The 20,556-nt window shown below is 47.3% G+C and overlaps 1 protein-coding gene across 5 annotated transcripts in view; it reads left to right on the plus strand.

Moving 5' to 3' along the window:
• Positions 1-20,556, plus strand: part of UBR4 (ubiquitin protein ligase E3 component n-recognin 4) — a 132,493-nt gene that overhangs the window by 92,477 nt on the left and 19,460 nt on the right. For all 5 annotated transcript variants that reach the window (XM_077899395.1, XM_077899397.1, XM_077899399.1 and 2 more), the window contains 19 exons: positions 275-400; positions 481-609; positions 1,682-2,025; positions 3,577-3,667; positions 4,015-4,099; positions 4,261-4,388; positions 7,949-8,078; positions 8,199-8,356; positions 9,042-9,151; positions 9,832-9,973; positions 10,334-10,415; positions 10,691-10,864; positions 13,249-13,370; positions 14,217-14,414; positions 15,139-15,219; positions 17,944-18,031; positions 18,290-18,417; positions 19,612-19,719; positions 20,216-20,335. In XM_077899395.1, coding sequence (XP_077755521.1) covers positions 275-400; positions 481-609; positions 1,682-2,025; positions 3,577-3,667; positions 4,015-4,099; positions 4,261-4,388; positions 7,949-8,078; positions 8,199-8,356; positions 9,042-9,151; positions 9,832-9,973; positions 10,334-10,415; positions 10,691-10,864; positions 13,249-13,370; positions 14,217-14,414; positions 15,139-15,219; positions 17,944-18,031; positions 18,290-18,417; positions 19,612-19,719; positions 20,216-20,335 — 2,544 coding nt within the window. The remainder of the gene's footprint in view (positions 1-274; positions 401-480; positions 610-1,681; positions 2,026-3,576; positions 3,668-4,014; positions 4,100-4,260; positions 4,389-7,948; positions 8,079-8,198; positions 8,357-9,041; positions 9,152-9,831; positions 9,974-10,333; positions 10,416-10,690; positions 10,865-13,248; positions 13,371-14,216; positions 14,415-15,138; positions 15,220-17,943; positions 18,032-18,289; positions 18,418-19,611; positions 19,720-20,215; positions 20,336-20,556) is intronic.

Raw genomic sequence — 20,556 nt, forward strand, 5'->3', positions numbered from 1 at the left:
GGACCAAAGTTCCAGTTCCTGCTGTGTCTTTTTAGTGCTATGTGACCTAATGAAAATGACTTCTCTCAGCATTGTGTATTTTTATGTATATTGTGTTAGATACATATTGTATGTTACTATAAATAATGTACCAACCCCAGGGATTATTGTGAGGAATAGAAGTGATGAATGTATGAAACGCAGAACCTGACCTGTAGGAAATGTTTCAGGAAACAGTTAGCAGTTGGGATCACTCAAGGAAAAGCCTTCACACACAGTTGTCTTCTCCTGCTAGGCTGTTTCCAACATTAATACACTTCTGGACAAAGCTGACCGAGTGTATCACCAGCTGATGGGACACCGGCCACAGCTGGAGAACCTGCTCTGCAAAGTGAACGAGGCAGCCCCTGAAAAGCCACAGGTAACCCCAAGCTAGAGGGGCATCTGGAGAGGGCTCTGGGTCTGAAGCAGGAGGCTGACAGCATACCTCTTGGGTTGCAGGATGACTCGGGGACAGCTGGGGGCATCAGTTCCACTTCAGCCAGCGTGAATCGGTACATCCTGCAGCTGGCTCAGGAGTACTGTGGAGATTGCAAGAACTCGTTTGATGAGCTTTCCAAAATCATCCAGGTAGAGGAACTGGAGCCGCTCTAGTGTTCTGTCAAGTGTTACCCCTCCTGTTTTCAGAGCAGGCCTGTTGCCCCGCTCCGGCAGTTCAAATCTTGGGTTTCCCTTGCTCAGTTGGCTGAAAAGGCAAGGTCTAGGTCGCTGCACCATTTAGCTTCTCTCCCACTATAGTTTCTGGTGCTTGGCAGAGACCTGAATTTGTTCCAGAAGACTAAGGATAACAGATGATTATAAATCTGTTTTCCAAAAAAATAAATAAATAAATAAATCTGTTTTCCTTGGCCCATTCACAACTCATCTTTCAGCAGAGGGGTGGCAAGTTTTAAAAAACTGGGTGTCAAGATTCTGTTCCCTCTTTTTTCTGATATGCCATATTTGTAGACTGGAGGGGCAGGGCACACCAGTGCCAGTCAACCAAGGTGGGCTGTGAGGCCAATGGAATATTACTGACCTAATCTCCGTGGGATGGGAGGCTGGCCACAGACAAGCTGGTTCTTTGCCCCCTAGAATTGTCTTTGTTTCATGGGCCTACATCTCTGATCTTTGTGTTTGTTCTTTATGAGACAGCATTACATGGAAGTTAAGGACATGTGCTTCTGATCAGGGCTTGAGTTCTGATTCTGCCGTTTGTCTTGGGCACACCAATCTTCCTAAGCTTCAGCTTCCTGCTCTGTAAAACAAGGATGAAATATTTAATGGGTGGGGTCATCACAAAGATTAAATTAGATCATGCATGTATCTATTTATGTATAGATATATATATATCTATTTATGTATCTATTTATCTAGCTATCTTTTTACCTACTTATTTAGTTGACAGAGAAAGCACAGGCAGGGAGAGCAGCAGAGGGGGAGGGAGAAGCAAGCTCCACACGGAGCCAGGAGCCCAAGGTGGGGTCAATTCCAGGACCCCGAGATCATGACCTAAGCCAAAGGCAGACACTTAACCGACTAAGCCACCCAGGCACCCCTAAAGTGTTTTTTCAAACCAAACCTGATTTCTAGTTAACTTTCCCTTTCTCCTTCCTTTAATTGCTAATTTGTATCTCTTTTATCTTTTTTTTTTTTTTCTTAGAAAGTCTTTGCTTCACGAAAAGAGTTGTTGGAATATGACCTGCAACAGAGGGAAGCGGCCACCAAATCGTCCCGAACCTCCGTGCAGCCCACTTTCACTGCCAGCCAGTACCGCGCCTTATCTGTCCTGGGCTGTGGCCACACATCCTCCACCAAGTGCTACGGCTGCGCCTCGGCTGTCACAGAACATTGTATCACACTGCTCCGGGCCCTGGCCACCAATCCAGCCCTGAGGCACATCCTCGTCTCTCAGGGCCTCATCCGGGATCTCTTTGATTACAATCTCCGTCGGGGCTCTGCAGGCATGCGGGAGGAGGTCCGCCAGCTCATGTGCCTGCTAACTCGGTCAGCGCCTGCCTTGGGATTGTGGACACAGTAACTCCTGCTGGCACAGAAATTGGTGGTAGCAGCCATGCTGGGAGCTTGGGGGTGCAAAGTGTGGTGTTTGTCACTGCCAGACGGGCTGGCTTACTTAGGAGGGCGGAAGTGCAGGAGATGGCCAGGGGTCTGGATGAGCAGACTCTGTGAGCATTTGAGACCAGATTTCCTCATAAAAAGAATATTTGGCTTGTACTTTGTTGGTTCCAGTGAAGTTCCCTGAACAGTCTCTGGATTCTGGTGAGGGAAGCGAAGGGAGTGACCGGACACTTGGACTTCAGACTCACATGGAAGAGGCCAGTGGAACAGTGTAGCCTAGCAGTGAAGCTTGGGCTCAGTGTTTGATCTCTGTGCTTTGGACAGCTTACCTACCTTCCCTGAGCTGAGGTTTTCGTCATCTGAAAAATACTGATAATAATAGTAAATACCTTAAAGGCTTGTGGCGAAGGTGGAATGGTATAACTCGTGGGCAATAACTTGTATTTATTGAGTACTAGTATTGTGGATGCAGTCGCCAGAGCTAGATTTACTAAGTGTGCGACATGAGTTCCGGGACATGTTAGGTGATTGGTAACTGTTTCTTGCTGTATTATTTATTCACTTAGTGGGTGTTTTTTGAGCATCTGCTGAATGCCAGGCATTGTTCTGGACTCTGTGCAGTGGTAAATGAAACAGAGTCCCTACTTCCTGGAGCCTGCAGTCCAGGTGGGGAGAACTGTAGAAAGATACTTGCACAAGTACAGTGTCAGGAGATTGGGTTGTGAAAGGGAGGTACAGCTGGGGTGGCACCCCTGACTGTGGCAGGAATTGCTGCTGGGAGAAGGTGGTCAGAGAAGACGTGTGTGAAGTAAGGGGACAAGCCATGAAGATGTCTCAGCTGTGGTTGCACACATAGGAAACCTCACATTTAAGAGCAAGAGGCAGGCCTGTGCTGGGGATGATGCGGGAGCTGTGTAGGTGGTGTGAAGGAGGCCACCTGGGAAACAGGAAGGAGAATGAGACGTTTCTGGGGGCCAGATCCTGGGGGGATCTTCTAGGCCATTGGAAGGACTCTGGTTTTTATTCGAAACAGGGAAGGAAGTGAGAAAGTGACCTAGTACAATTGACATTGTCATGACTAATACAGACATTCTTATGGTGAGGCGTCAGTGGGAAATGTGGGTACCTCATGGGAGGTAAAGTGGAGGCAGATGGAGAAAATGAGGAAAGTGTTGTAACCCATCCTGGCAGGGGTCCCCCGAATTCAGAGATTGGAGGATGTGGTGCACCAGGCAGTGCCTGGGGAGGTCTCTTTAGCCTGGGCTGTGCATGGGGAGATCTCTTAGATGCTGTAGTTGCTCTCCCCAGTGACTGCTGTGGGGCAGGTGGCTGTGATGGACACTCTCTTCCAGATCCAGGTCTTGTGGGGCCAATTTGTGGTCAGGCCCGTGGGGAGGCCAGGTGGCCCTTGGCATTGAGTGCCTTTTCTCTGTGCTCCTTCAGGTAGGTAACAGGACTTCCATTTCTTTGTTTCCCCAGAGACAATCCAGAAGCCACCCAGCAAATGAATGACTTGATTATTGGCAAAGTCTCCACTGCCCTGAAGGGCCACTGGGCCAATCCCGATCTGGTAAGCAGGACAGCCACACTCTGACTCCTTCCTCTTTCTCCTGCGTTCCCTCACTTTCTTTCCATCAGTCTCCCTGGCGTGGCTAGGGAGGCAAGGAGCAGCAGCCTGGAGAGCTCTTACCCTAGAATGACTGTCCCAGGTCAGAGCCAGCCTCAGGGAGAAGAGAAATTGGTGGTTGGCTGGATGGAGTACAGGGGTCTCTACCCCTCCTTTCTCTTTCTGATGGTGCCACTGAGTACTAGACATCTTAGTTCTGAGTTCCCTGATCAGAGCTTGGACATGAGGCCCAGTCCTGGTCTCACTTGCAGACTCTCCTCTTTTCATGTCTCCTCTCGTTGGCCTTCTAGGCAAGCAGCCTTCAGTATGAAATGCTGTTGCTGACAGATTCCATCTCAAAGGAGGACAGCTGCTGGGAACTCCGGTTACGCTGTGGTGAGCTGGTTAGGGGCTTTTCAGAAAGGGGATGGGGGCTTCGGGTGCAGTTCTAGCCACAGAGGTGGTGGGGCAGGGCAGCCGCCATGGACAGCCTTGCTGGAGCAGGTACAGGGTGCTATGACTGAGACTTGGCCTGTCCTTCCTATCCCTGCCCCTAGCTCTCAGCCTTTTCCTCATGGCCGTGAACATTAAGACTCCTGTGGTTGTGGAGAACATTACCCTCATGTGCCTGCGGATCTTGCAGAAGTTGATTAAACCACCTGCTCCAACCAGCAAGAAGAACAAGGTACCGGGTGGGGAGTCACAGAGAGCAAGGCGGCGGCCCCCTCCTGCCCCAGCCAGCATGGTGTCCTGCCTTACCCGGCACTCAGCCTGCTCGTGGTGGGGCACCAGCACTTCCTTCGCCATACTTCAGCAGATAGGAGTTGGGATTTTTTTTTTTTTTAAGATTTTATTTATTCATGAGAGACCCAGAGAGAGAGATTGAGAGAGAGAGAGAGAGAGGCAGAGACACAGGCAGAGGGAAATGCAGGCTACATGCAGGGAGCCCGACGTGGGACTCGATCCCGGGACTCCAGGATCACGCCCTGGGCTGAAGGCAGGCGCTAAACTGCTGAGCCACCCAGGGACCCCCCCCCCCCCACCTTTTATAGATTTTATTTATTAGGAGTTGGGATTTTTGAGAAAGAAGGTTTCTCAGAGGAAAGTCTCAAGGGTAAAATAAACATGAAAATCAAGAGCCTTGAACAAGACAGCTTTACTGGAGGACTGTCTTTCCAGTCCCATTGGAGGACAGAGGACTCACAGCTCCCAGAGAGCACAGTGTTCTTTCCTGCCCCTGTGACTTTGACCATGCAGCATGGTGCTTTGGTGAAGATCCTAGGCTCTGAAGCAAGACTTCACATCCCAGCTCTTCTATTTACTAGCCTTGTGACTTTGGGCAAGTTACTGACTCAGGCTCCTCAGATTGCCTACCTCTGAAATGAGAGCACAATACATTGTGAAGAATCAGTTACTTGATGCGGTCACATGCCCAGAATGCTGTGTGGCTCATGTTAGTCCCTAGTAAATGGTGGCTGCCGCTGCATGCTGTCTACTGTGTAGGATCTCCCCTCTCAGTGAGCTGCTCCTTAGAAGATCCAGTTCCCTGCTAGGCGGGTTGTGAGCTCCTTGAACCCAGGGACATTAGTTTAGACGTTTATTTTATGTCCAGGGCAGAGTGTAATATCTAGCAGATGATAGCCACTCAGTGAATCATTAAGTGAGAGAGGAAAGCCAAGTTTTATTCTAAAATAACCATAGCCTAGCCCCAGATTGATGTGCTTGTAACAGCCTTTGGAAAACATGGACCATAATTCTTCTTCACGGCCATGCCTGAGGCTCCTTGTCCCTTACTCCTCTGTGGTCCTTGGGCTATTTGATTCCTGCCCCATCCTGATAGAATCCTTTGGTGAGAACAGTCTTTAGCATTGTAGGAAGACTGCTTTCTGAGTGGTTAGCACTAGGGAGGAAGCTGGATCCTGAACAGTTCACTGAATTTTCTTTGACTCTCCTTTTCCTAGACAGTCCTTAGAAAAGGCAGGGCAGGAACGCCTGGGTGGCTCAGCGGTTGAACATCTGCCTTTGGCTCAGGGCATGATCCTAGCATCCGGGATTGAGTCCCCTATTGGGCTCCCTGAGAGGAGCCTGCTTCTCCCTCTGCCTAGGTCTCTGTATGTCTCTCATGAATAAATAAAAATCTTTTAAAAAGCTGGGGCGGGGCGGGGGGGTGGGCAGCCCTGGTGGCCCAGCGGTTTAGCACCACCTTCAGCCCAGGGTGTGATCCTGGAGACCTGGGATCGAGTCCCGTGTCTGGCTCCCTACATGGAGCCTGCTTCTCCCTCTGCCTGTGTCTCTGCTTTCTCTCTCTCTCTCTCTCTCTCTCTGTTTCTGTCATGAATAAATAAATAAAATCTTAAAAAAAAAAAAAGGCAGGACTGAAGTATCCATCTTCCTTCCCTTTGGTGAGGTTTATTTCCCCTCAGAGCTCATTCTTAGATAAAATTGGCCTTTGATTGAAGAAGAACCCTACTTTCAGATAACCATCGATTTTTTCCAGAGTGAGGCAGCAGATTTCTAGAGTTGCTTACCCTCTAAGCACCAGAGCCCCATATCGATGTTCACACTGTGCTTAACGCCAGCCTAGAGAAAGCATCAGTTCTAACATTGGGACTCCCAGATGCCTGGGTGTTGCCCAGACTATCCGGGAATCTGTGAGGTCAATGTCTGTTGCAGAATCTTCCGCTGACCCTGTTTGCCCCTTCAGGTCTGGCACCATTGGTGCTAAGGGCACATATTCAGTGGTGGGTTGGGCTGCTGGAGCCTCAGTGGGAAAGGCGACAGCTCCCAGCCACCCTCCTGGCCGGGCTCTTCACTGTCCTGTGCTTTGACTCAAGGGGATCCTTGGTGAAGCAGCACAAGTGAATTTTAGTAAATCTTGACTCTGGTGTACTTGTGTTTTTAATATTCAGTGTGGAAGTACACAGAAGTGCTCCTGCTACAGCACTTGTCTTGAGAAGCACATGGGGTATTATTTCAGATGCAGGCTGAGCCAGATGCTTTTCTTACGGAGCCCCTGTAAGAAAATGTGCTTGGGAAAATGTGCACCAGGCTAGTTGTCATTCAGAATTGGGTGTTTAGCAGACATTTTCTTTAAAAATGAATGAAGTATGCCTGTCACTTTAGAGGCATTGGCATAACTCAGTGAGCCAGTATTTTCCAAATGACCAGCAAATGCTACAGAATCATGAGTAGGTAAAACGAGTTTTAGTATAATGGACTATGAAAAGAAAAAAAAAAAAAAGGACTGTGAAAAGTTTATCCATTGATTTCAGCTTCCATGTAACAGCCAATCTTTAAGAACCTATAACTTGTTAATAGTAGTATCAGAAAGAAAGAAACCCACAATTAAATGAGCAGTCTAGTAAAACATTCTTCTCCTTTCCAGCTGTGTATCTGTATGCAGCTGGGTGTTTTTCATGCACTTCAGCCCAAACAACTTCTCCCAAACAGTTGGAACACAGAAGTAGGTTGGAGAATCCAGCTCCTACTAAGGCAGTCTGTTAGGCAAATTTTCAAAAACCAAAAATAGTGTCACTTCTTCAGATGATTTTTACTTTGGAAATATAAAAAATGTCATTTACATTGTCCCTTTGTTCCCATTTTTATTTTTTATTTTTTATTTTTTATTTTTTTTATTTTTTATTTTTATTTTATTTTTGCCTTTTTTTTTTTTGTTCTCATTTTTAAATGAAATTAGTAAATATTTTAAGAATTTCTCATGCTTCTTAGCATGGTAAATATCAATAGAATCACACGTACAAAAGCTGTTTAGAGTCTTAAGTAATTTTTTAAGAGTGAAGGCGTCCTGAGGCCAAAAAGCTTGAGAACGGCAAGCTTAGAGTGCTGTATGGATCTCTCTGCTGTGCACCTTAGTTCGGCTTAGTAGTGGCTCTTGAAATTCTGGAGACTGCTCAGAGACTCCTTGAAGATTTAGGTTAAGGAAACTGCGAGTCAGGTTTGGGATAGGAATTGGTGTTTGTGGTTGTAGGATGGTCTATAGGAAGCCAGCTACATCTTATCCTCTGCAGTCAAAGCAGTGACTTGAAGCCAAGCATGGAGTTGGTGCTGCTAAATTGGGCCAGAATGCTTTAACAGGAACACATATTTGGGCATAACTGATACAAACATTGATCCTTCTGATCCTTGCTTTTGCGTATGTCCCGCTGGGGCGTATGTGCCGTTGTATTGGAGCCCAACTCAGGTATGCTCTGAAGCTCCCCACCCTGTTCGGCCTTCCACCTGCAGGACGTCCCCGTTGAAGCCCTCACCACAGTCAAACCGTACTGCAATGAGATCCATGCCCAGGCTCAGCTGTGGCTCAAGAGAGACCCCAAAGCATCCTATGAATCCTGGAAGAAGTGTCTTCCTATCAGAGGTGTGTCTGTCTCTTCAAGACCGGGGAAGTCAACCCTCTTACCCATATCACGACAGCCCTGCAATCCCTACTTTCTGTCACTTCCTTTCCTTACCCCTGGTGAACCCCTGTGCCTGCCAGGGATAGATGGCAATGGGAAGTCCCCCAGCAAGTCAGAGCTCCGCCACCTCTATTTGACCGAGAAGTACGTGTGGAGGTGGAAACAGTTCCTGAGTCGTCGTGGGAAGAGGACGCCCCCCTTGGATCTCAAACTAGGCCATAACAACTGGCTGCGGCAAGTGAGTGACCACGTGCTCGGCCCTCTGCCCCAGAGCCAGGCAGCCCATTTCTGCTCCTCCCCATGTGTCTGCTCTGCTCTCTCTTCCTTTCAGATATAGAAAGCAATGGGAGGTTCTTGGTTGTAGCTACCAGTGTGGTAGACTGGTCAAGACAGGATTTTCCTGTGCCTTTCTCAAGCTGGTGTGCTTGCCACTATCCTCCCTGGCCCCTTAACCAGAAAAAAGCCTCAATGCTGCTTTCCCTTTTTCTCCTTTCATCCCTACCTCCTGCTGCCCTCTCTCTTTGTTCTGTCAAACATAAGGAAGGATTAAAGTAATTAAGGGCATCCACTTGTCCACTAATACATAAAATGAGAAATATTTTACTAGGTAGAAGTATTTAGTGTATAGCTATCCCAAAAATAGAGTTAAAAGAAATGTATGCTAAGAAAAAGACTTGATTATTTGACTAGTTCAGCCATTAGGGGCATCCTCCAGATTGCTTGAGGAAGAAATTTTCCATGAAGAAGGGGACTCCTGAGCAACCACGGTTGCATCTGGCATTAGCTGTTGGTTTTCACCTTTAATCTTTTCCCTGAGAAGTGCCCAGAGGACTTCTGGAAGGGTGGCAGTTGATTGTGCCATGTTGGGGGCCTGGCGAGGCAGGCTGTCCCCTGAGCTGGAGCTTCTCTCCTGTGTCCTGCAGGTGCTCTTCACTCCAGCAACGCAGGCAGCCAGGCAGGCAGCCTGCACCATTGTGGAAGCTCTTGCCACCATTCCCAGCCGCAAACAGCAGGTCCTTGACCTCCTCACCAGGTACTGCTTGAGTGGGGGGTGGAAGGGTGTTCAGGCTTCACCTGGGGTCAGCTTTCCCTATTTTCCTGGGGGAATCAATAGGTCAGGATGATAGAAGGCACACCTGGGCTCCATACCCATATTGTGCTGCATAGAAGAGCACAAAACAGGAAAGGACTAGAAAGCTGAGTGGTCCTGCTGCTGGTGGTAATAGAACATCAGCACTGGTAGCTCACGGTTGTTAAGGTTGTAGAAGCATATAAATGTGCAGCCTGCCCCATCTCATTTCATCCTCATAGCAGCCTAGGCTTGATGTGGTTGAGGGACTTGTCAGCTGAAGGCAGGATTGGAATCCAGGCGGTGGAGTTCCAAAGCCCACACCATCAGCCACTAAACTCCGTGGTACACTTGCCTTCTCCACAAGCCACTCCGAACTGCAGTCTCGCTCCCCGGATAGGCACTCTTAAATCTCGGTGCCAGTTGGTCCAAATGAGTATAGTTCACTGCATCGTGTCCCCGTTGTGTGCGCGTGTTATCCCCACATGTGGGGAGTTCCCCGGTGGGAAGTTCGGGGTTTCCTGAGGTGCCCAGAAAGAAGGGGGGGAGCGCAGGACAGCAGAGGACGAGGTGGGAGGAGCGGAGAGTGCCTGTTGGAGCCACTGGAGCGGAGTTCTCACAGTGCTCTGTGTCCCTTGGGGCAGCTACCTGGACGAGCTGAGCATAGCTGGCGAGTGTGCTGCTGAGTACTTGGCTCTCTACCAGAAGCTCATCACTTCGGCCCACTGGAAAGTCTACCTTGCAGCTCGGGGAGTCCTGCCCTACGTCGGCAACCTCATCACCAAGGTAGCCGCCCCTCTGCTCAGGAGAGCCCTTTTCTGTTTCTGCTTTCATCCTTCATGCCATCCTTCTTGGCGGAGAAGAAATGTTTGTTGAAAAATTTATCTTTATAGCTTTGTGTATCATAAGGAGGCAGCAACCTGCTGGGGGCATTTCGGCTGTTACTGGTCTTTGAGCCATCCTTACCATCATTGTAAACTGCCCCCAGCTTTTTAGGAGTTCTGTAGAGGTTCAGCTCAAGGGGTCATTGGGATAAAACGGTGACTGCAGAGTGTCTAGTTCCTGTTGCGGGCTCCTGGACTGCAACTGGAGGGGGCCAACATCGTCAGCAGTGCTGTCACTAACTCTGCTTGTTGTTCTGTATAGGAGATTGCCCGCTTGCTGGCCCTGGAGGAGGCCACCCTGAGCACTGACCTGCAGCAGGGTTACGCCCTCAAAAGTCTCACAGGTAGACTGAGCCTCCGGGTCTTTCCTTTAGGCACCCTGGGTATAGTTTGGGGGCTGACCTTTGTTCTTAGGGCACAGAGATTGACTCTGTTCTCTCTTGTGTTGACTCAGTGCCTATTTAAACTCTGTGTGTTCCTCTTTGGTGGGCTGACATTTTTGAGCGCCTGCTCTGCTTGGAAGTTGCTTTGGAGTTGATCATAATCTCTGGAAGTCATGAATTTCCTTACGGTCATTCCCATTCAGAGCCCTGGCAGCAGCTTTTTTCTGTCCCCACAGGCCTTCTTTCCTCCTTTGTTGAGGTGGAGTCCATCAAAAGACATTTTAAAAGTCGTTTGGTGGGTACTGTGCTGAATGGATACCTGTGCTTGCGAAAGCTGGTGGTGCAGAGGACCAAGCTGATCGACGAGACCCAGGACATGCTGCTTGAGATGCTAGAGGACATGACCACAGGTAGCACTGCCCAGCAGCCCAGAGCAGGGGGGATGCCTGCTAGAAGACGATGGCAGGCTTCTCTCTACTTTGAGGAAAGAGGGCGAGAAGCCCCTGGTGCTTGGAGCTGTAAAATTCCAGAACTGGGCTTAGTCCATTTAGACGTTTTATATTAAGGTCATAGAATAGAAGGAAGTGTGTGTCCTCAGATTGGTGTCTTTGCTTTCTGGAAAATTCTCCACCATCATCTCCTCAGTTGTCTTTGCCCCAGTCTCTCCATCAACCTTGTGGAACCCACCCTCTCATCCATTTCTCTTTACTGCTCTGTTCTGGGCTCATCTCACCATCTCTTTATGCTGACTTTGGAGGATTTTTTTCAGTTCTTTCATGTAGTTCACTAGTTTTTTTTTCACTGTGTTAGCTCTGCAGTCTACCTGTTGAGTCTTTGTGGTTCTCTATAGGTCACTTGTTTTTCACTCACATTTTCCATTCCTCTTGTAATTTGCAAACATAGCAAACATTTCTGTGTCTGATAATTCTAATGCTTGAAATATTTATCCAGTTCTGCTGTTTGTTATTCCAGCTCTTGATTCTGATGCCTTAAATCTTTTGTATTTTGTGATTTTTGACTGTGAGCTCATGTTTCAGGGTTTTTTCTGTGGAAAAAAATTTTTTTTTTAAGATTTAAAAAACTATTTTTTTTAGAGATAGAGTGCAGGGAGGGGGACAGGGATGGTGAGGCAGACTCCCTGCCAAGTGCCAGCACCTTACATGGGGCTCGAGCTCAAGACTCTGAGATCATGAGCCAAAACCAAGAGTTGGATGGTCAGCTGAGCCACCCAGGCACCCTCTGTGAAAATTCTTTAGGGCCCAAGCCAAGTATGGGTTTCTCCAGTGAGGATTTGTAACTGCTTCTGCAAAGCATCTCCAGGTACTGCCGAAGACTGGGGTAGTCGTTCATGAAGTTCTGAGCTTCAGGTTTTGTAGACCTCCTTAGGTAGTATGAAGTTTGAGCCACAGACCCCTGGGGGAGGGGCAGCCTGTTATGAGTTCTTTCCAGGGAGATTTTTTTCTCCTCTACTCAATGCCAGATTATAAGGGAACACCATTTCATTTTTGTGACTTGCCTGGGGAAGAGGAAGAGTTACTTCTAGTTGACCCTTGTACCATGGTGTAGCTCTTTTGGGGCACCAGACTTTTGTGTGTGGGGAGGGGTTCCCACTAGATTCTTCACCTTGGCAGACCTGGGGCTTTGTGTCTAGCTCTCAAATCCTGGCAGGTTCTGGAAACCAAAGCTCAGACACCAACTTCCTCTGTAGGTTCCGAATATCTCCTAGTTCTGGATTTTGATTCGTCTTTGCTAGTGTGACAGTTCACTGATAAATGTTACTTAAGTGGTGAGGAGTGGGAGTAGATCAGGAAGTGTAGTCTGTCATAATTTCAAACATGAAGACATTCCTGATGTATTTTCATCATGCCATGCTGAGCCAGTTTGTGACCTTGCCATGTCAGTTGGACCCCTCCCCCCCCCCCCCCGTTTTTTAAAGATTTTATTAATTTATCCATGAGACACACACACCCACAGAGGCAGAGACCTAGGCAGAAGGAGAAGCAGGCACCATGCGGGGAGCTCGATGTGGGACTGAATCGCGGGTCCCCAGGATCACACCCCGGGCTGAAGGTGGCGCTGAACCGCTGAGCCACCTGGGCTGCCCCTACTTCCCTTTTTAAAAAAGATTTTATTTTATTCATTTGAGAGCGCATGAGCAGGGGGAGGAATGGAGGGAGAGGGAGACCATTTCTAGCTGACTTTGTGCTGAGTGCAGAGCCTGTCACGGGGCTTGATCCCAGGACCTTGAGGTCATGACCTGAGCCGAAACCAAGAGTCAGACGGTCAGATGCTTAACTAACTGAGCTGCCCAAGCCTCCCACAGTTGGATCCTTTTGAAGCATATTCCTTCTGTGACTTGAAGTTGTCTCTCTGGTTTGTAGAGGGTAGTCCGCCTTTATCACTTAAGGTTGAAGCTTAAAGCTATAATTTCCCTTTGATTTGCCTGGAATACAGTTAGGATTGTTATTTGACGTTTTTGAGTACCTGTTTTGGCCAAAAGGATGCTAGTTGAATAAAGCATAGTTCCTCTCCTTGAAGTGATCATTCTGAGAGGAAGCAAGATGTACTATGTTGACTTGGGCACTCTGGCTTTCAAATGCCCCAGTGTGGTCTGAGCATGGAAATCAGTCAGCTTCAAGTTTCCAATTGAAATATTGATACTGCCATGCAGGGCATTTAAAATTTTACTGGAAAGAAAGAACCTGCTGGTGATTGTGCTTCATGTAAAGTCTCATCAGGGTTTGTGTATGTGAAGCTCTCTCCCAACTGACGTGGCCACTTTGATTTCTGGCAGGCACAGAATCGGAAACCAAGGCCTTCATGGCTGTGTGCATCGAGACAGCCAAGCGCTACAACCTGGATGACTACCGGACACCGGTCTTCATCTTTGAGAGGCTCTGCAGCATCATTTATCCCGTAAGCCATGCTTCTTCCTGTGCCTCCCAGGGGTCCGTGTGCGCCATTCTGCCAAGAAGCCTGTTAGTTATGGGTGGTCTTAATTTTCTTGCTCCTTGATGGGAAATCTGATGACCTTCCTTGGTCTTATGTCCTAGATTGAAGGTTTGGACCAATCTTAAGAATGGGGTCTAACCCCCCCCTTGCTAAGATCCTGCTGCTTTACCCATTCAGTATGCTGTGAAAGAAACAATATTGAGCTAGAGTAAAGAAATGCTCCCTCTCTTTCTGCTTTCCCCACCTCTGTTTGGTGCACGCACACATGTACATGTGTTTGTTTCTCTCACCTAGCTATCCGAGAGCATTGTATGACCCAAAGACCCTCTCCTGCTGAAAAATATCGGCGTTATCAGTTAATGATGAGAGTTCTTTGGGGTTTCGTGTGCCTGAGTGTTACATAATAGAAAGACCCTCCTTTTGGTGTGGGGGTCATCAGTGGCAGAGTCGTCCCACTGCGGATGGGCTAGCATTGCTTGAGGCGAGCAGGAGGAGGAAAGCCCTCTCTCCTTGGTTCAGTAACAGCTTTGATAACAGGGCCCATGTGCTGGTCATGGTGGGCTTTCTCTCCTACTCCACCCTTGAGTTTCAGAGGAGATGCTTGATATTGAAGGCTATTTGAAGTGTATGTAGAATCACCTTTGAGTTTCTATTGTTTATATCTTAAAACGTGTAAGGGGCTAGATGTTTCCTCCATGTGTTTGTTTCTATGGAATGAAGTAGCATAGTCTGAATCCAAAAGACCTCTGCCATCCTTCTGTAATATCTTTATGCCATCCCTGCCAATGCGTTCTTCTCTCTGTCCTTTAGGAGGAGAATGAGGTCACTGAATTCTTTGTAACCCTGGAGAAGGACCCCCAACAAGAAGACTTCTTACAGGGCAGGATGCCCGGGAACCCATATAGTAGCAATGAGCCAGGCATTGGGCCACTTATGAGGGATATAAAGAACAAGATTTGCCAGGACTGTGACTTGGTGGCTCTCCTGGAGGATGACAGCGGGATGGAGGTAATAAGTGTAGGATTGTTGCTCTCATGGCTAAGAACTTGGGCTGGGGTCACATCCAGGTACCTCCCTACTTAGTAGCTGGTTAACCTTGGGCAGGTAGCTTGCTTTAACTTCTTCCTCTGTAAATGGGGCCAGTGGTTCCCACCTATGTATCTTACCTGGTGTTAAGGTTAATTACCTGTAAAGGGTACCCAGTGCCTGCCATGCTGTAAGCAAATGGTGAGTGAGTTTTGCTTGTCACAGAGTAGGATTTTATTATTTTTGTTGCTCTGACAGATTTCCCAGGGGTTCCAAGTTAATTAAGCTCTCTAAATACTGGCACAGTGGCCCCTGTGCAGATTTCTGGCCCTGTGTCTAGTACCTTGTGGCAGACAACTCCAGGATCTGGCTTTGTCACCTATGGGGTGGAAAGCCTGTTCGGGGAAATAGAGAAAATGGTTTTTCTGGCAGAACCTAAGAGGGACTCTGGGTAGGAGAAGATCTTCGGCAGTAGATTTTAACTTGGAGTTAGTGGTCTGGGTTAAGGGTATTTGTACCCTCTGAAATTATGTCCCAGATTCTGTGTGTTGTGCACACGTGTGTGCAGTTTAGAGAGGGAGAGTTGATGAGTTCAGAACACAAAAGTGATGAGTTAGGAACTGCTGTCATTAAGTACCCTTTCATCTTGAAATGTACTTGCATTATAATTACTTGGAATAACAGCCTCGTCTCCTCTACTGTTCAGCTTCTAGTGAACAATAAGATCATTAGTTTGGACCTTCCTGTGGCTGAGGTTTACAAGAAAGTCTGGTGTACCACGAATGAGGTATGTGCTTGTTTTCTTGGAGGTGGGGTTTTACTTTTCTGACTTATGCAGACTTGTACCAGGAGGCACCGTTCTTAATCATCCCTGCCCAGCTTGTCACCGTGCTTCCACAGCCGTGCCTTTCCTGGCTCTGGTTGTTGAGAAAGCCAGTCATCTTGTCCTCCTTTTGAGGCATCTGACCAGTGGTAGAAGAGCTTCAGGGGAGGACAAGCGTGTCTGGCTTGGTCCCCTCAGGCCAACAGTGTCGGAGGAGGCATGTGACAGGAAGTGCTTGCTGTCCTGGATCCTTTCTACATGAGCACCTCTCCACTAAGATGAGCACTCTGCTTTCAGGGGCCTGCTCACGTGGAGCCTTCAGGGAGCGAGCATGGCTTCTGTCTTACTAGCAGGGAAATGAGACGCAGACAGGCAGTTCTTGAGGATAGGAAAGGGAAGTGAAGGAAGCATGGTGCTTTGGTCCTTTGGCCCCCTTAATACCGTTTGGCCTCTCTGTCAGGGTCTTAGGTGTTCTGTTTCCCCTCCTCTTCCCATCCCTTCATCAGGGGGAGTTTTTAGTCAAAGTAATGGAAGTAGGGCAAGCTAGTGTGCCATTAAAGCACGGTGAACTTTTCCATATTGAGTCCCAAATATTTCTGGAGAGTTTAAGACACTGGATTGGTGGTATCTGCTGGTATGTTTGGCCTTCGGTCTGTCACATGTTTTTGCTTCTCTCTTTTCTGTTCTCCCACTATGCTGGGAATCCTGGTCAGCAGGTATTGCTGCTGGTTAGCAGAGAGACGCACAGAAGATTGCCCGGTCCAGTGCATCTTGTCATTGACACTTAACGCACCAAAACAGAAACATACAGATTTGATCCCTGGTGTACACAAAAAATAAACACCAAGCTTCTATGCCTGCCTTGTAAATGGTGGTATGGAGCCCAAAGAGCATACATGGGCATCTTCCTCCTTGAACCATGAGGCAAGGTAGAAGTTGAGGATCACTGCCCTTCATTTTATTGCTCAGTCCACTGAGGACGACTTCTGGCAAAGTCCAGAGTTTGTGGTACCTTTTTATGAGGGCCTTCATCAACTTGCATTTTTGTTCTACCCCTCTGTTTCCTGATAAACAGCCTTTCTCCTTAGCTACTGACTAGAGCCTGGTCTGTTTCTGTGTCTCTGTTTCTGCCCTGTTCTCTGGCCGTTCATTCTCTTAAGTTGCCATTGGGCTTCCCTATCTGCAAGTGGCCTGACAGGTTCTCTCCCATGAGGCTTTCCTCTCCTGAAACTGAGCACGGACGTAGAGGCAGGCAGCGTGAATTAATGTGGTACCTGCACTTCAACTTCATTTCACACAGGGTGACTTTAGACCCCTGTTTCTCTTACCTCCAAAATGAGAGTAATGTACACAGTAGAGTGCCTAACTTAGTATACAGTATATAGTGACCTGTCCTGATCCTCCAGTCTAGTAAAGTGCTCTACTCTTCTAGTTTGCAAAAGACTTATTTCTAATCCTTCCATCAGGTTAGAGGTTTTAACTTGAGTAACTTGGAAAGAACCCTTTCCTTGTTGTGTGGTTATGTGAAGATTTCAGGATTAGCTTATGCTCTTACTTTTGATTCCTGAGTCTTGAATCACAGCTCTTTAATCTTTTTTTTTTTATTTTTTATTGAGTTCAATTTGCCAACATTTAGCATAACACCCAGTGCTCATCCTGCCAAGTGCCCTCCTCAGTGCCCATCACCCAGTCACCCCAACCCCCCGCCCACCTCCCTTTCCACTACCCCTTGTTCATTTCCCAGAGTTAGGTGTCTCTCATGTTTTGTCACCCTCACTGATATTTTCACTCATTTTCTCTCCTTTCCCTTTATTCCCTTTCACTAATTTTTATATTCCTCAAATGAATGAGACCATATAATGTTTGTCCTTTTCCAGTTGAGTTATTTCGCTCAGCATAATACTCTCCAGTTCCATCCACGTCAAAGCAATTGGTGGGTATTTGTTGTTTCTAATGGCTGAGTAATATTCCATTGTATACATAGACCACATCTTTTTTTTTTTAAGATTTTATTCTTTTTTTTTTTTTAAGATTTTTATTTATTTATTCACGAGACACACAGAGAGAGAGAGAGAGAGGCAGAAACACAGGCAGAGGGAGAAGCAGGCTCCATGCAGGGAGACTGACATGGGACTTGATCCTAGGTCTCCAGGATCACACCCTGGGCTGCAGGCGGCGCTAAACCGCTAAGCCACTGGGGCTGCCCATATACCACATCTTCTAAAGCTCTTTAATCTAATTGATCTTGCTTGTCCTGATTCTTTGGGTTGTGGTCCCTTTGGTTAGAGAGAATTTGTGCTCCTGAAGGAGGCACAGGCTTGGAATTAGACTGTGCTTATCACTGGATAACTCTAAAAAAGCTGCTTAACCTAGTGTAAGATGTGCTTGATTAGCATGGAACTTAGCACAGAGTAAAACACTCAATAAATAATAGTAATTATTTTGTTACATACAATTTTAATGAAATTAAATGAGATTGTGTTTATAAAATGCTTCGCACAATTCCTGGCCCATAGTAGACACTACATAAAATTGGCTTCCTTTCCACTACGTGAGTTGCAACATGCTTGAATTCTAGATGTTGTGGTTAAGATCATGTAGAGAAGTAGAAGAACGAGGCCAGGTATTAAGTCCTTTGCATTTTCTGAACCTGTTTACAAGCCCCTTTGTCTACCTGCCTCTGTTCAGGGAGAACCCATGAGGATTGTTTACCGCATGCGTGGGCTATTGGGTGATGCCACTGAGGAGTTTATTGAGTCCCTGGACTCCACCACAGGTAGGCCCTTACAGACACTGCTGCATGTTGGGTTGGGGTTTGTTTTTGGCTTTTTTTGGTGACGGTGGTTGTATATATTTTCATATATTTGAGTAAATAATCATAATTGGCTTCAGTCTCGTAGTTTAACATCCAAGTGTCAATGCTTTTCTTGGAGATAAGAAAGAGGGAACTAGCTGTCAGTCAGAAGAGGATTATTTGTTTTATTTCCATCCTTCCCTTCCCTGCCATTTCTGCTTGGCTTCCTTCCTCCCTCAGATGAAGAAGAAGATGAAGAGGAAGTATATAAGATGGCTGGTGTGATGGCCCAGTGTGGGGGCCTGGAGTGCATGCTCAACAGACTGGCTGGGATCAAAGATTTCAAGCAGGGACGCCACCTTCTCACCGTGAGTTGGGGACAGCATGTGGGACCAACCCTCTGCCTTGAGAATGGCCCTTGTGAAGAGAAGCTTGTGGCCACTGTGCTATGAAGCCCTAGAGGGTGGCATGGTGCCACAGGCCAGGGCAAGCCAGCCAAGGGCCTGGCAGCCTCCCTCAGCCTGCTGTTCCATCAGCTCCCCCTCCCCTGCTTCTTGGCCTTCCTCCCCTGGGCAAAGCCAGTGCCTGCCTGACTTTCCCTGTGAAACTGTACTTGAGTCCATTATTATCACTGTTGCTTTTTTAAATTGAATTTGTAGGTAGCTTTTTCATTTTTTTTGGTAGGATCTTGTTTGGGTGATGATCCAACTATTTTCTAAGGACTAGAGGATCCCAAAGGCACCATAAACATTACACTATTATTTTTCACTCCAGAGGATAGGAGAACATCTATTACTGTAATCGTATTTCAAATGACCTATGTAAAGAATTAAAGTAGTTTTTAAAAAAGCATTAAAAAAATAATTAAAATCTAAGAAATATATTTTTAATATCCTCTTGATAGAGGAAAAATGTTACTTAAAAAAGTAAATATATAGGTATGTGACCTACGTGATTCTGTGCTCCCACAGGCCATGAGCTTTGGAATCTTTCTGTTTACTATTAGAGTCTGAGTTAATACTGGGATTTCCCTGAAACAACAAAGCATCACCTGTTCCAGTAGGAATTGGTTATCATAGCCATAGTCTTAGAGATGATACGCTCTGCCGAGGCCACGTGGGCTATTGCCAGAGAATATTGCCATTTAAAATGCCAACCTAGGGATCCCTGGGTGGCGCAGCGGTTTGGTGCCTGCCTTTGGCCCAGGGCGTGATCCTGGAGACCCAGGATCGAGTCCCGCGTTGGGCTCCCAGTGCATGGAGCCTGCTTCTCCCTCTGCCTGTGTCTCTGCCTCTCTCTCTCTCTCTCTCTCTCTCTCTCTGTGACTATCATAAATAAATTAAAAAAAAATAAAAAATAAAATAAATAAAATGCCAACCTAGCTTGAGATCCTCCTCTACCTTATCATGTCCTTTCCAGAAAACACTTCTCCGTACTGTTCCCCACTTTTCAAGAAGAGTACCTACTGATTGTATGTGACCCCCCTCAGACATTTCTTTCTTGCTTGTCCTGTCTTACACTCTCAGATGGCCTCTTGGGTTTTGACCAGCTTTTCTTGGCAGGTACTCCTGAAATTGTTTAGTTACTGCGTAAAGGTGAAAGTCAACCGACAGCAGCTGGTTAAGCTGGAAATGAACACCTTGAATGTCATGCTGGGGACCCTAAACCTGGTAAGGAGTATGGGCTGCAGACAATAGAGTGAGCCTCAGGAGTCCTGGGTGGGGGCAGGGGCATCTCAGCTCTGGTCTCAGATGAAATGGGTTTGTGGACTTTTCAGACCCTTTATCTCTGTCTAGCTGACTGGCCCCAAGGTATGGACCATTTAAATTGTCTCTTTTCTTGCTGGCTCACCCCTATGCTGCTGCTGGGACATGCAAGAGTTTCCTGGTCCTTTTCCCGAATTCAGATCAGAGGTCAGAGGAAGTTAGTCTGTTAAAACAGTCCAGATGTACAGCGTTGGAGAAGTAGTGCCAACGTCCTTGGGGCAACCAAGATAGAGATCTGGAGCATCACGATTTCATTGTCTGCAGAAGTCTACACGTGTCTCTCTCTGACATGCGCGCGCACACACATACACGTATTGGGGGTAAGACCAGGAAGGAGCAGATCCCATCAGCAGTGAGCAGTTGTGGTCTTATTCCCGGTGTAACTGGGTCTCCTTTACAGGCCCTGGTAGCTGAGCAGGAAAGCAAGGACAGTGGTGGTGCAACTGTGGCTGAGCAGGTACTTAGCATCATGGAGATCATTCTGGATGAATCCAACGCTGAGCCCCTGAGTGAGGACAAGGTATGTGGGGCCTGTCTGTCTACCTGCAAACACTGGGAGCACATACTGTATCTCACTGGCAGCAGTGGGCTTATTTGTGTGTCTACCTGTGTCCACCAAGATTGATTGAATGAGCTCAGGTCAGAAATGACAAAGCTCAGCTAATGGTGACATGACAACACTGAAGCATGGAATCTGGATTTGGAGGAAACCAAGCTGCTAAGGATGTTCTTTGAATCAGA

This window comes from Canis aureus, chromosome 5 (genome assembly GCF_053574225.1).
Source record: "Canis aureus isolate CA01 chromosome 5, VMU_Caureus_v.1.0, whole genome shotgun sequence".
NCBI classification, from domain to species: Eukaryota; Metazoa; Chordata; class Mammalia; order Carnivora; family Canidae; genus Canis; species Canis aureus.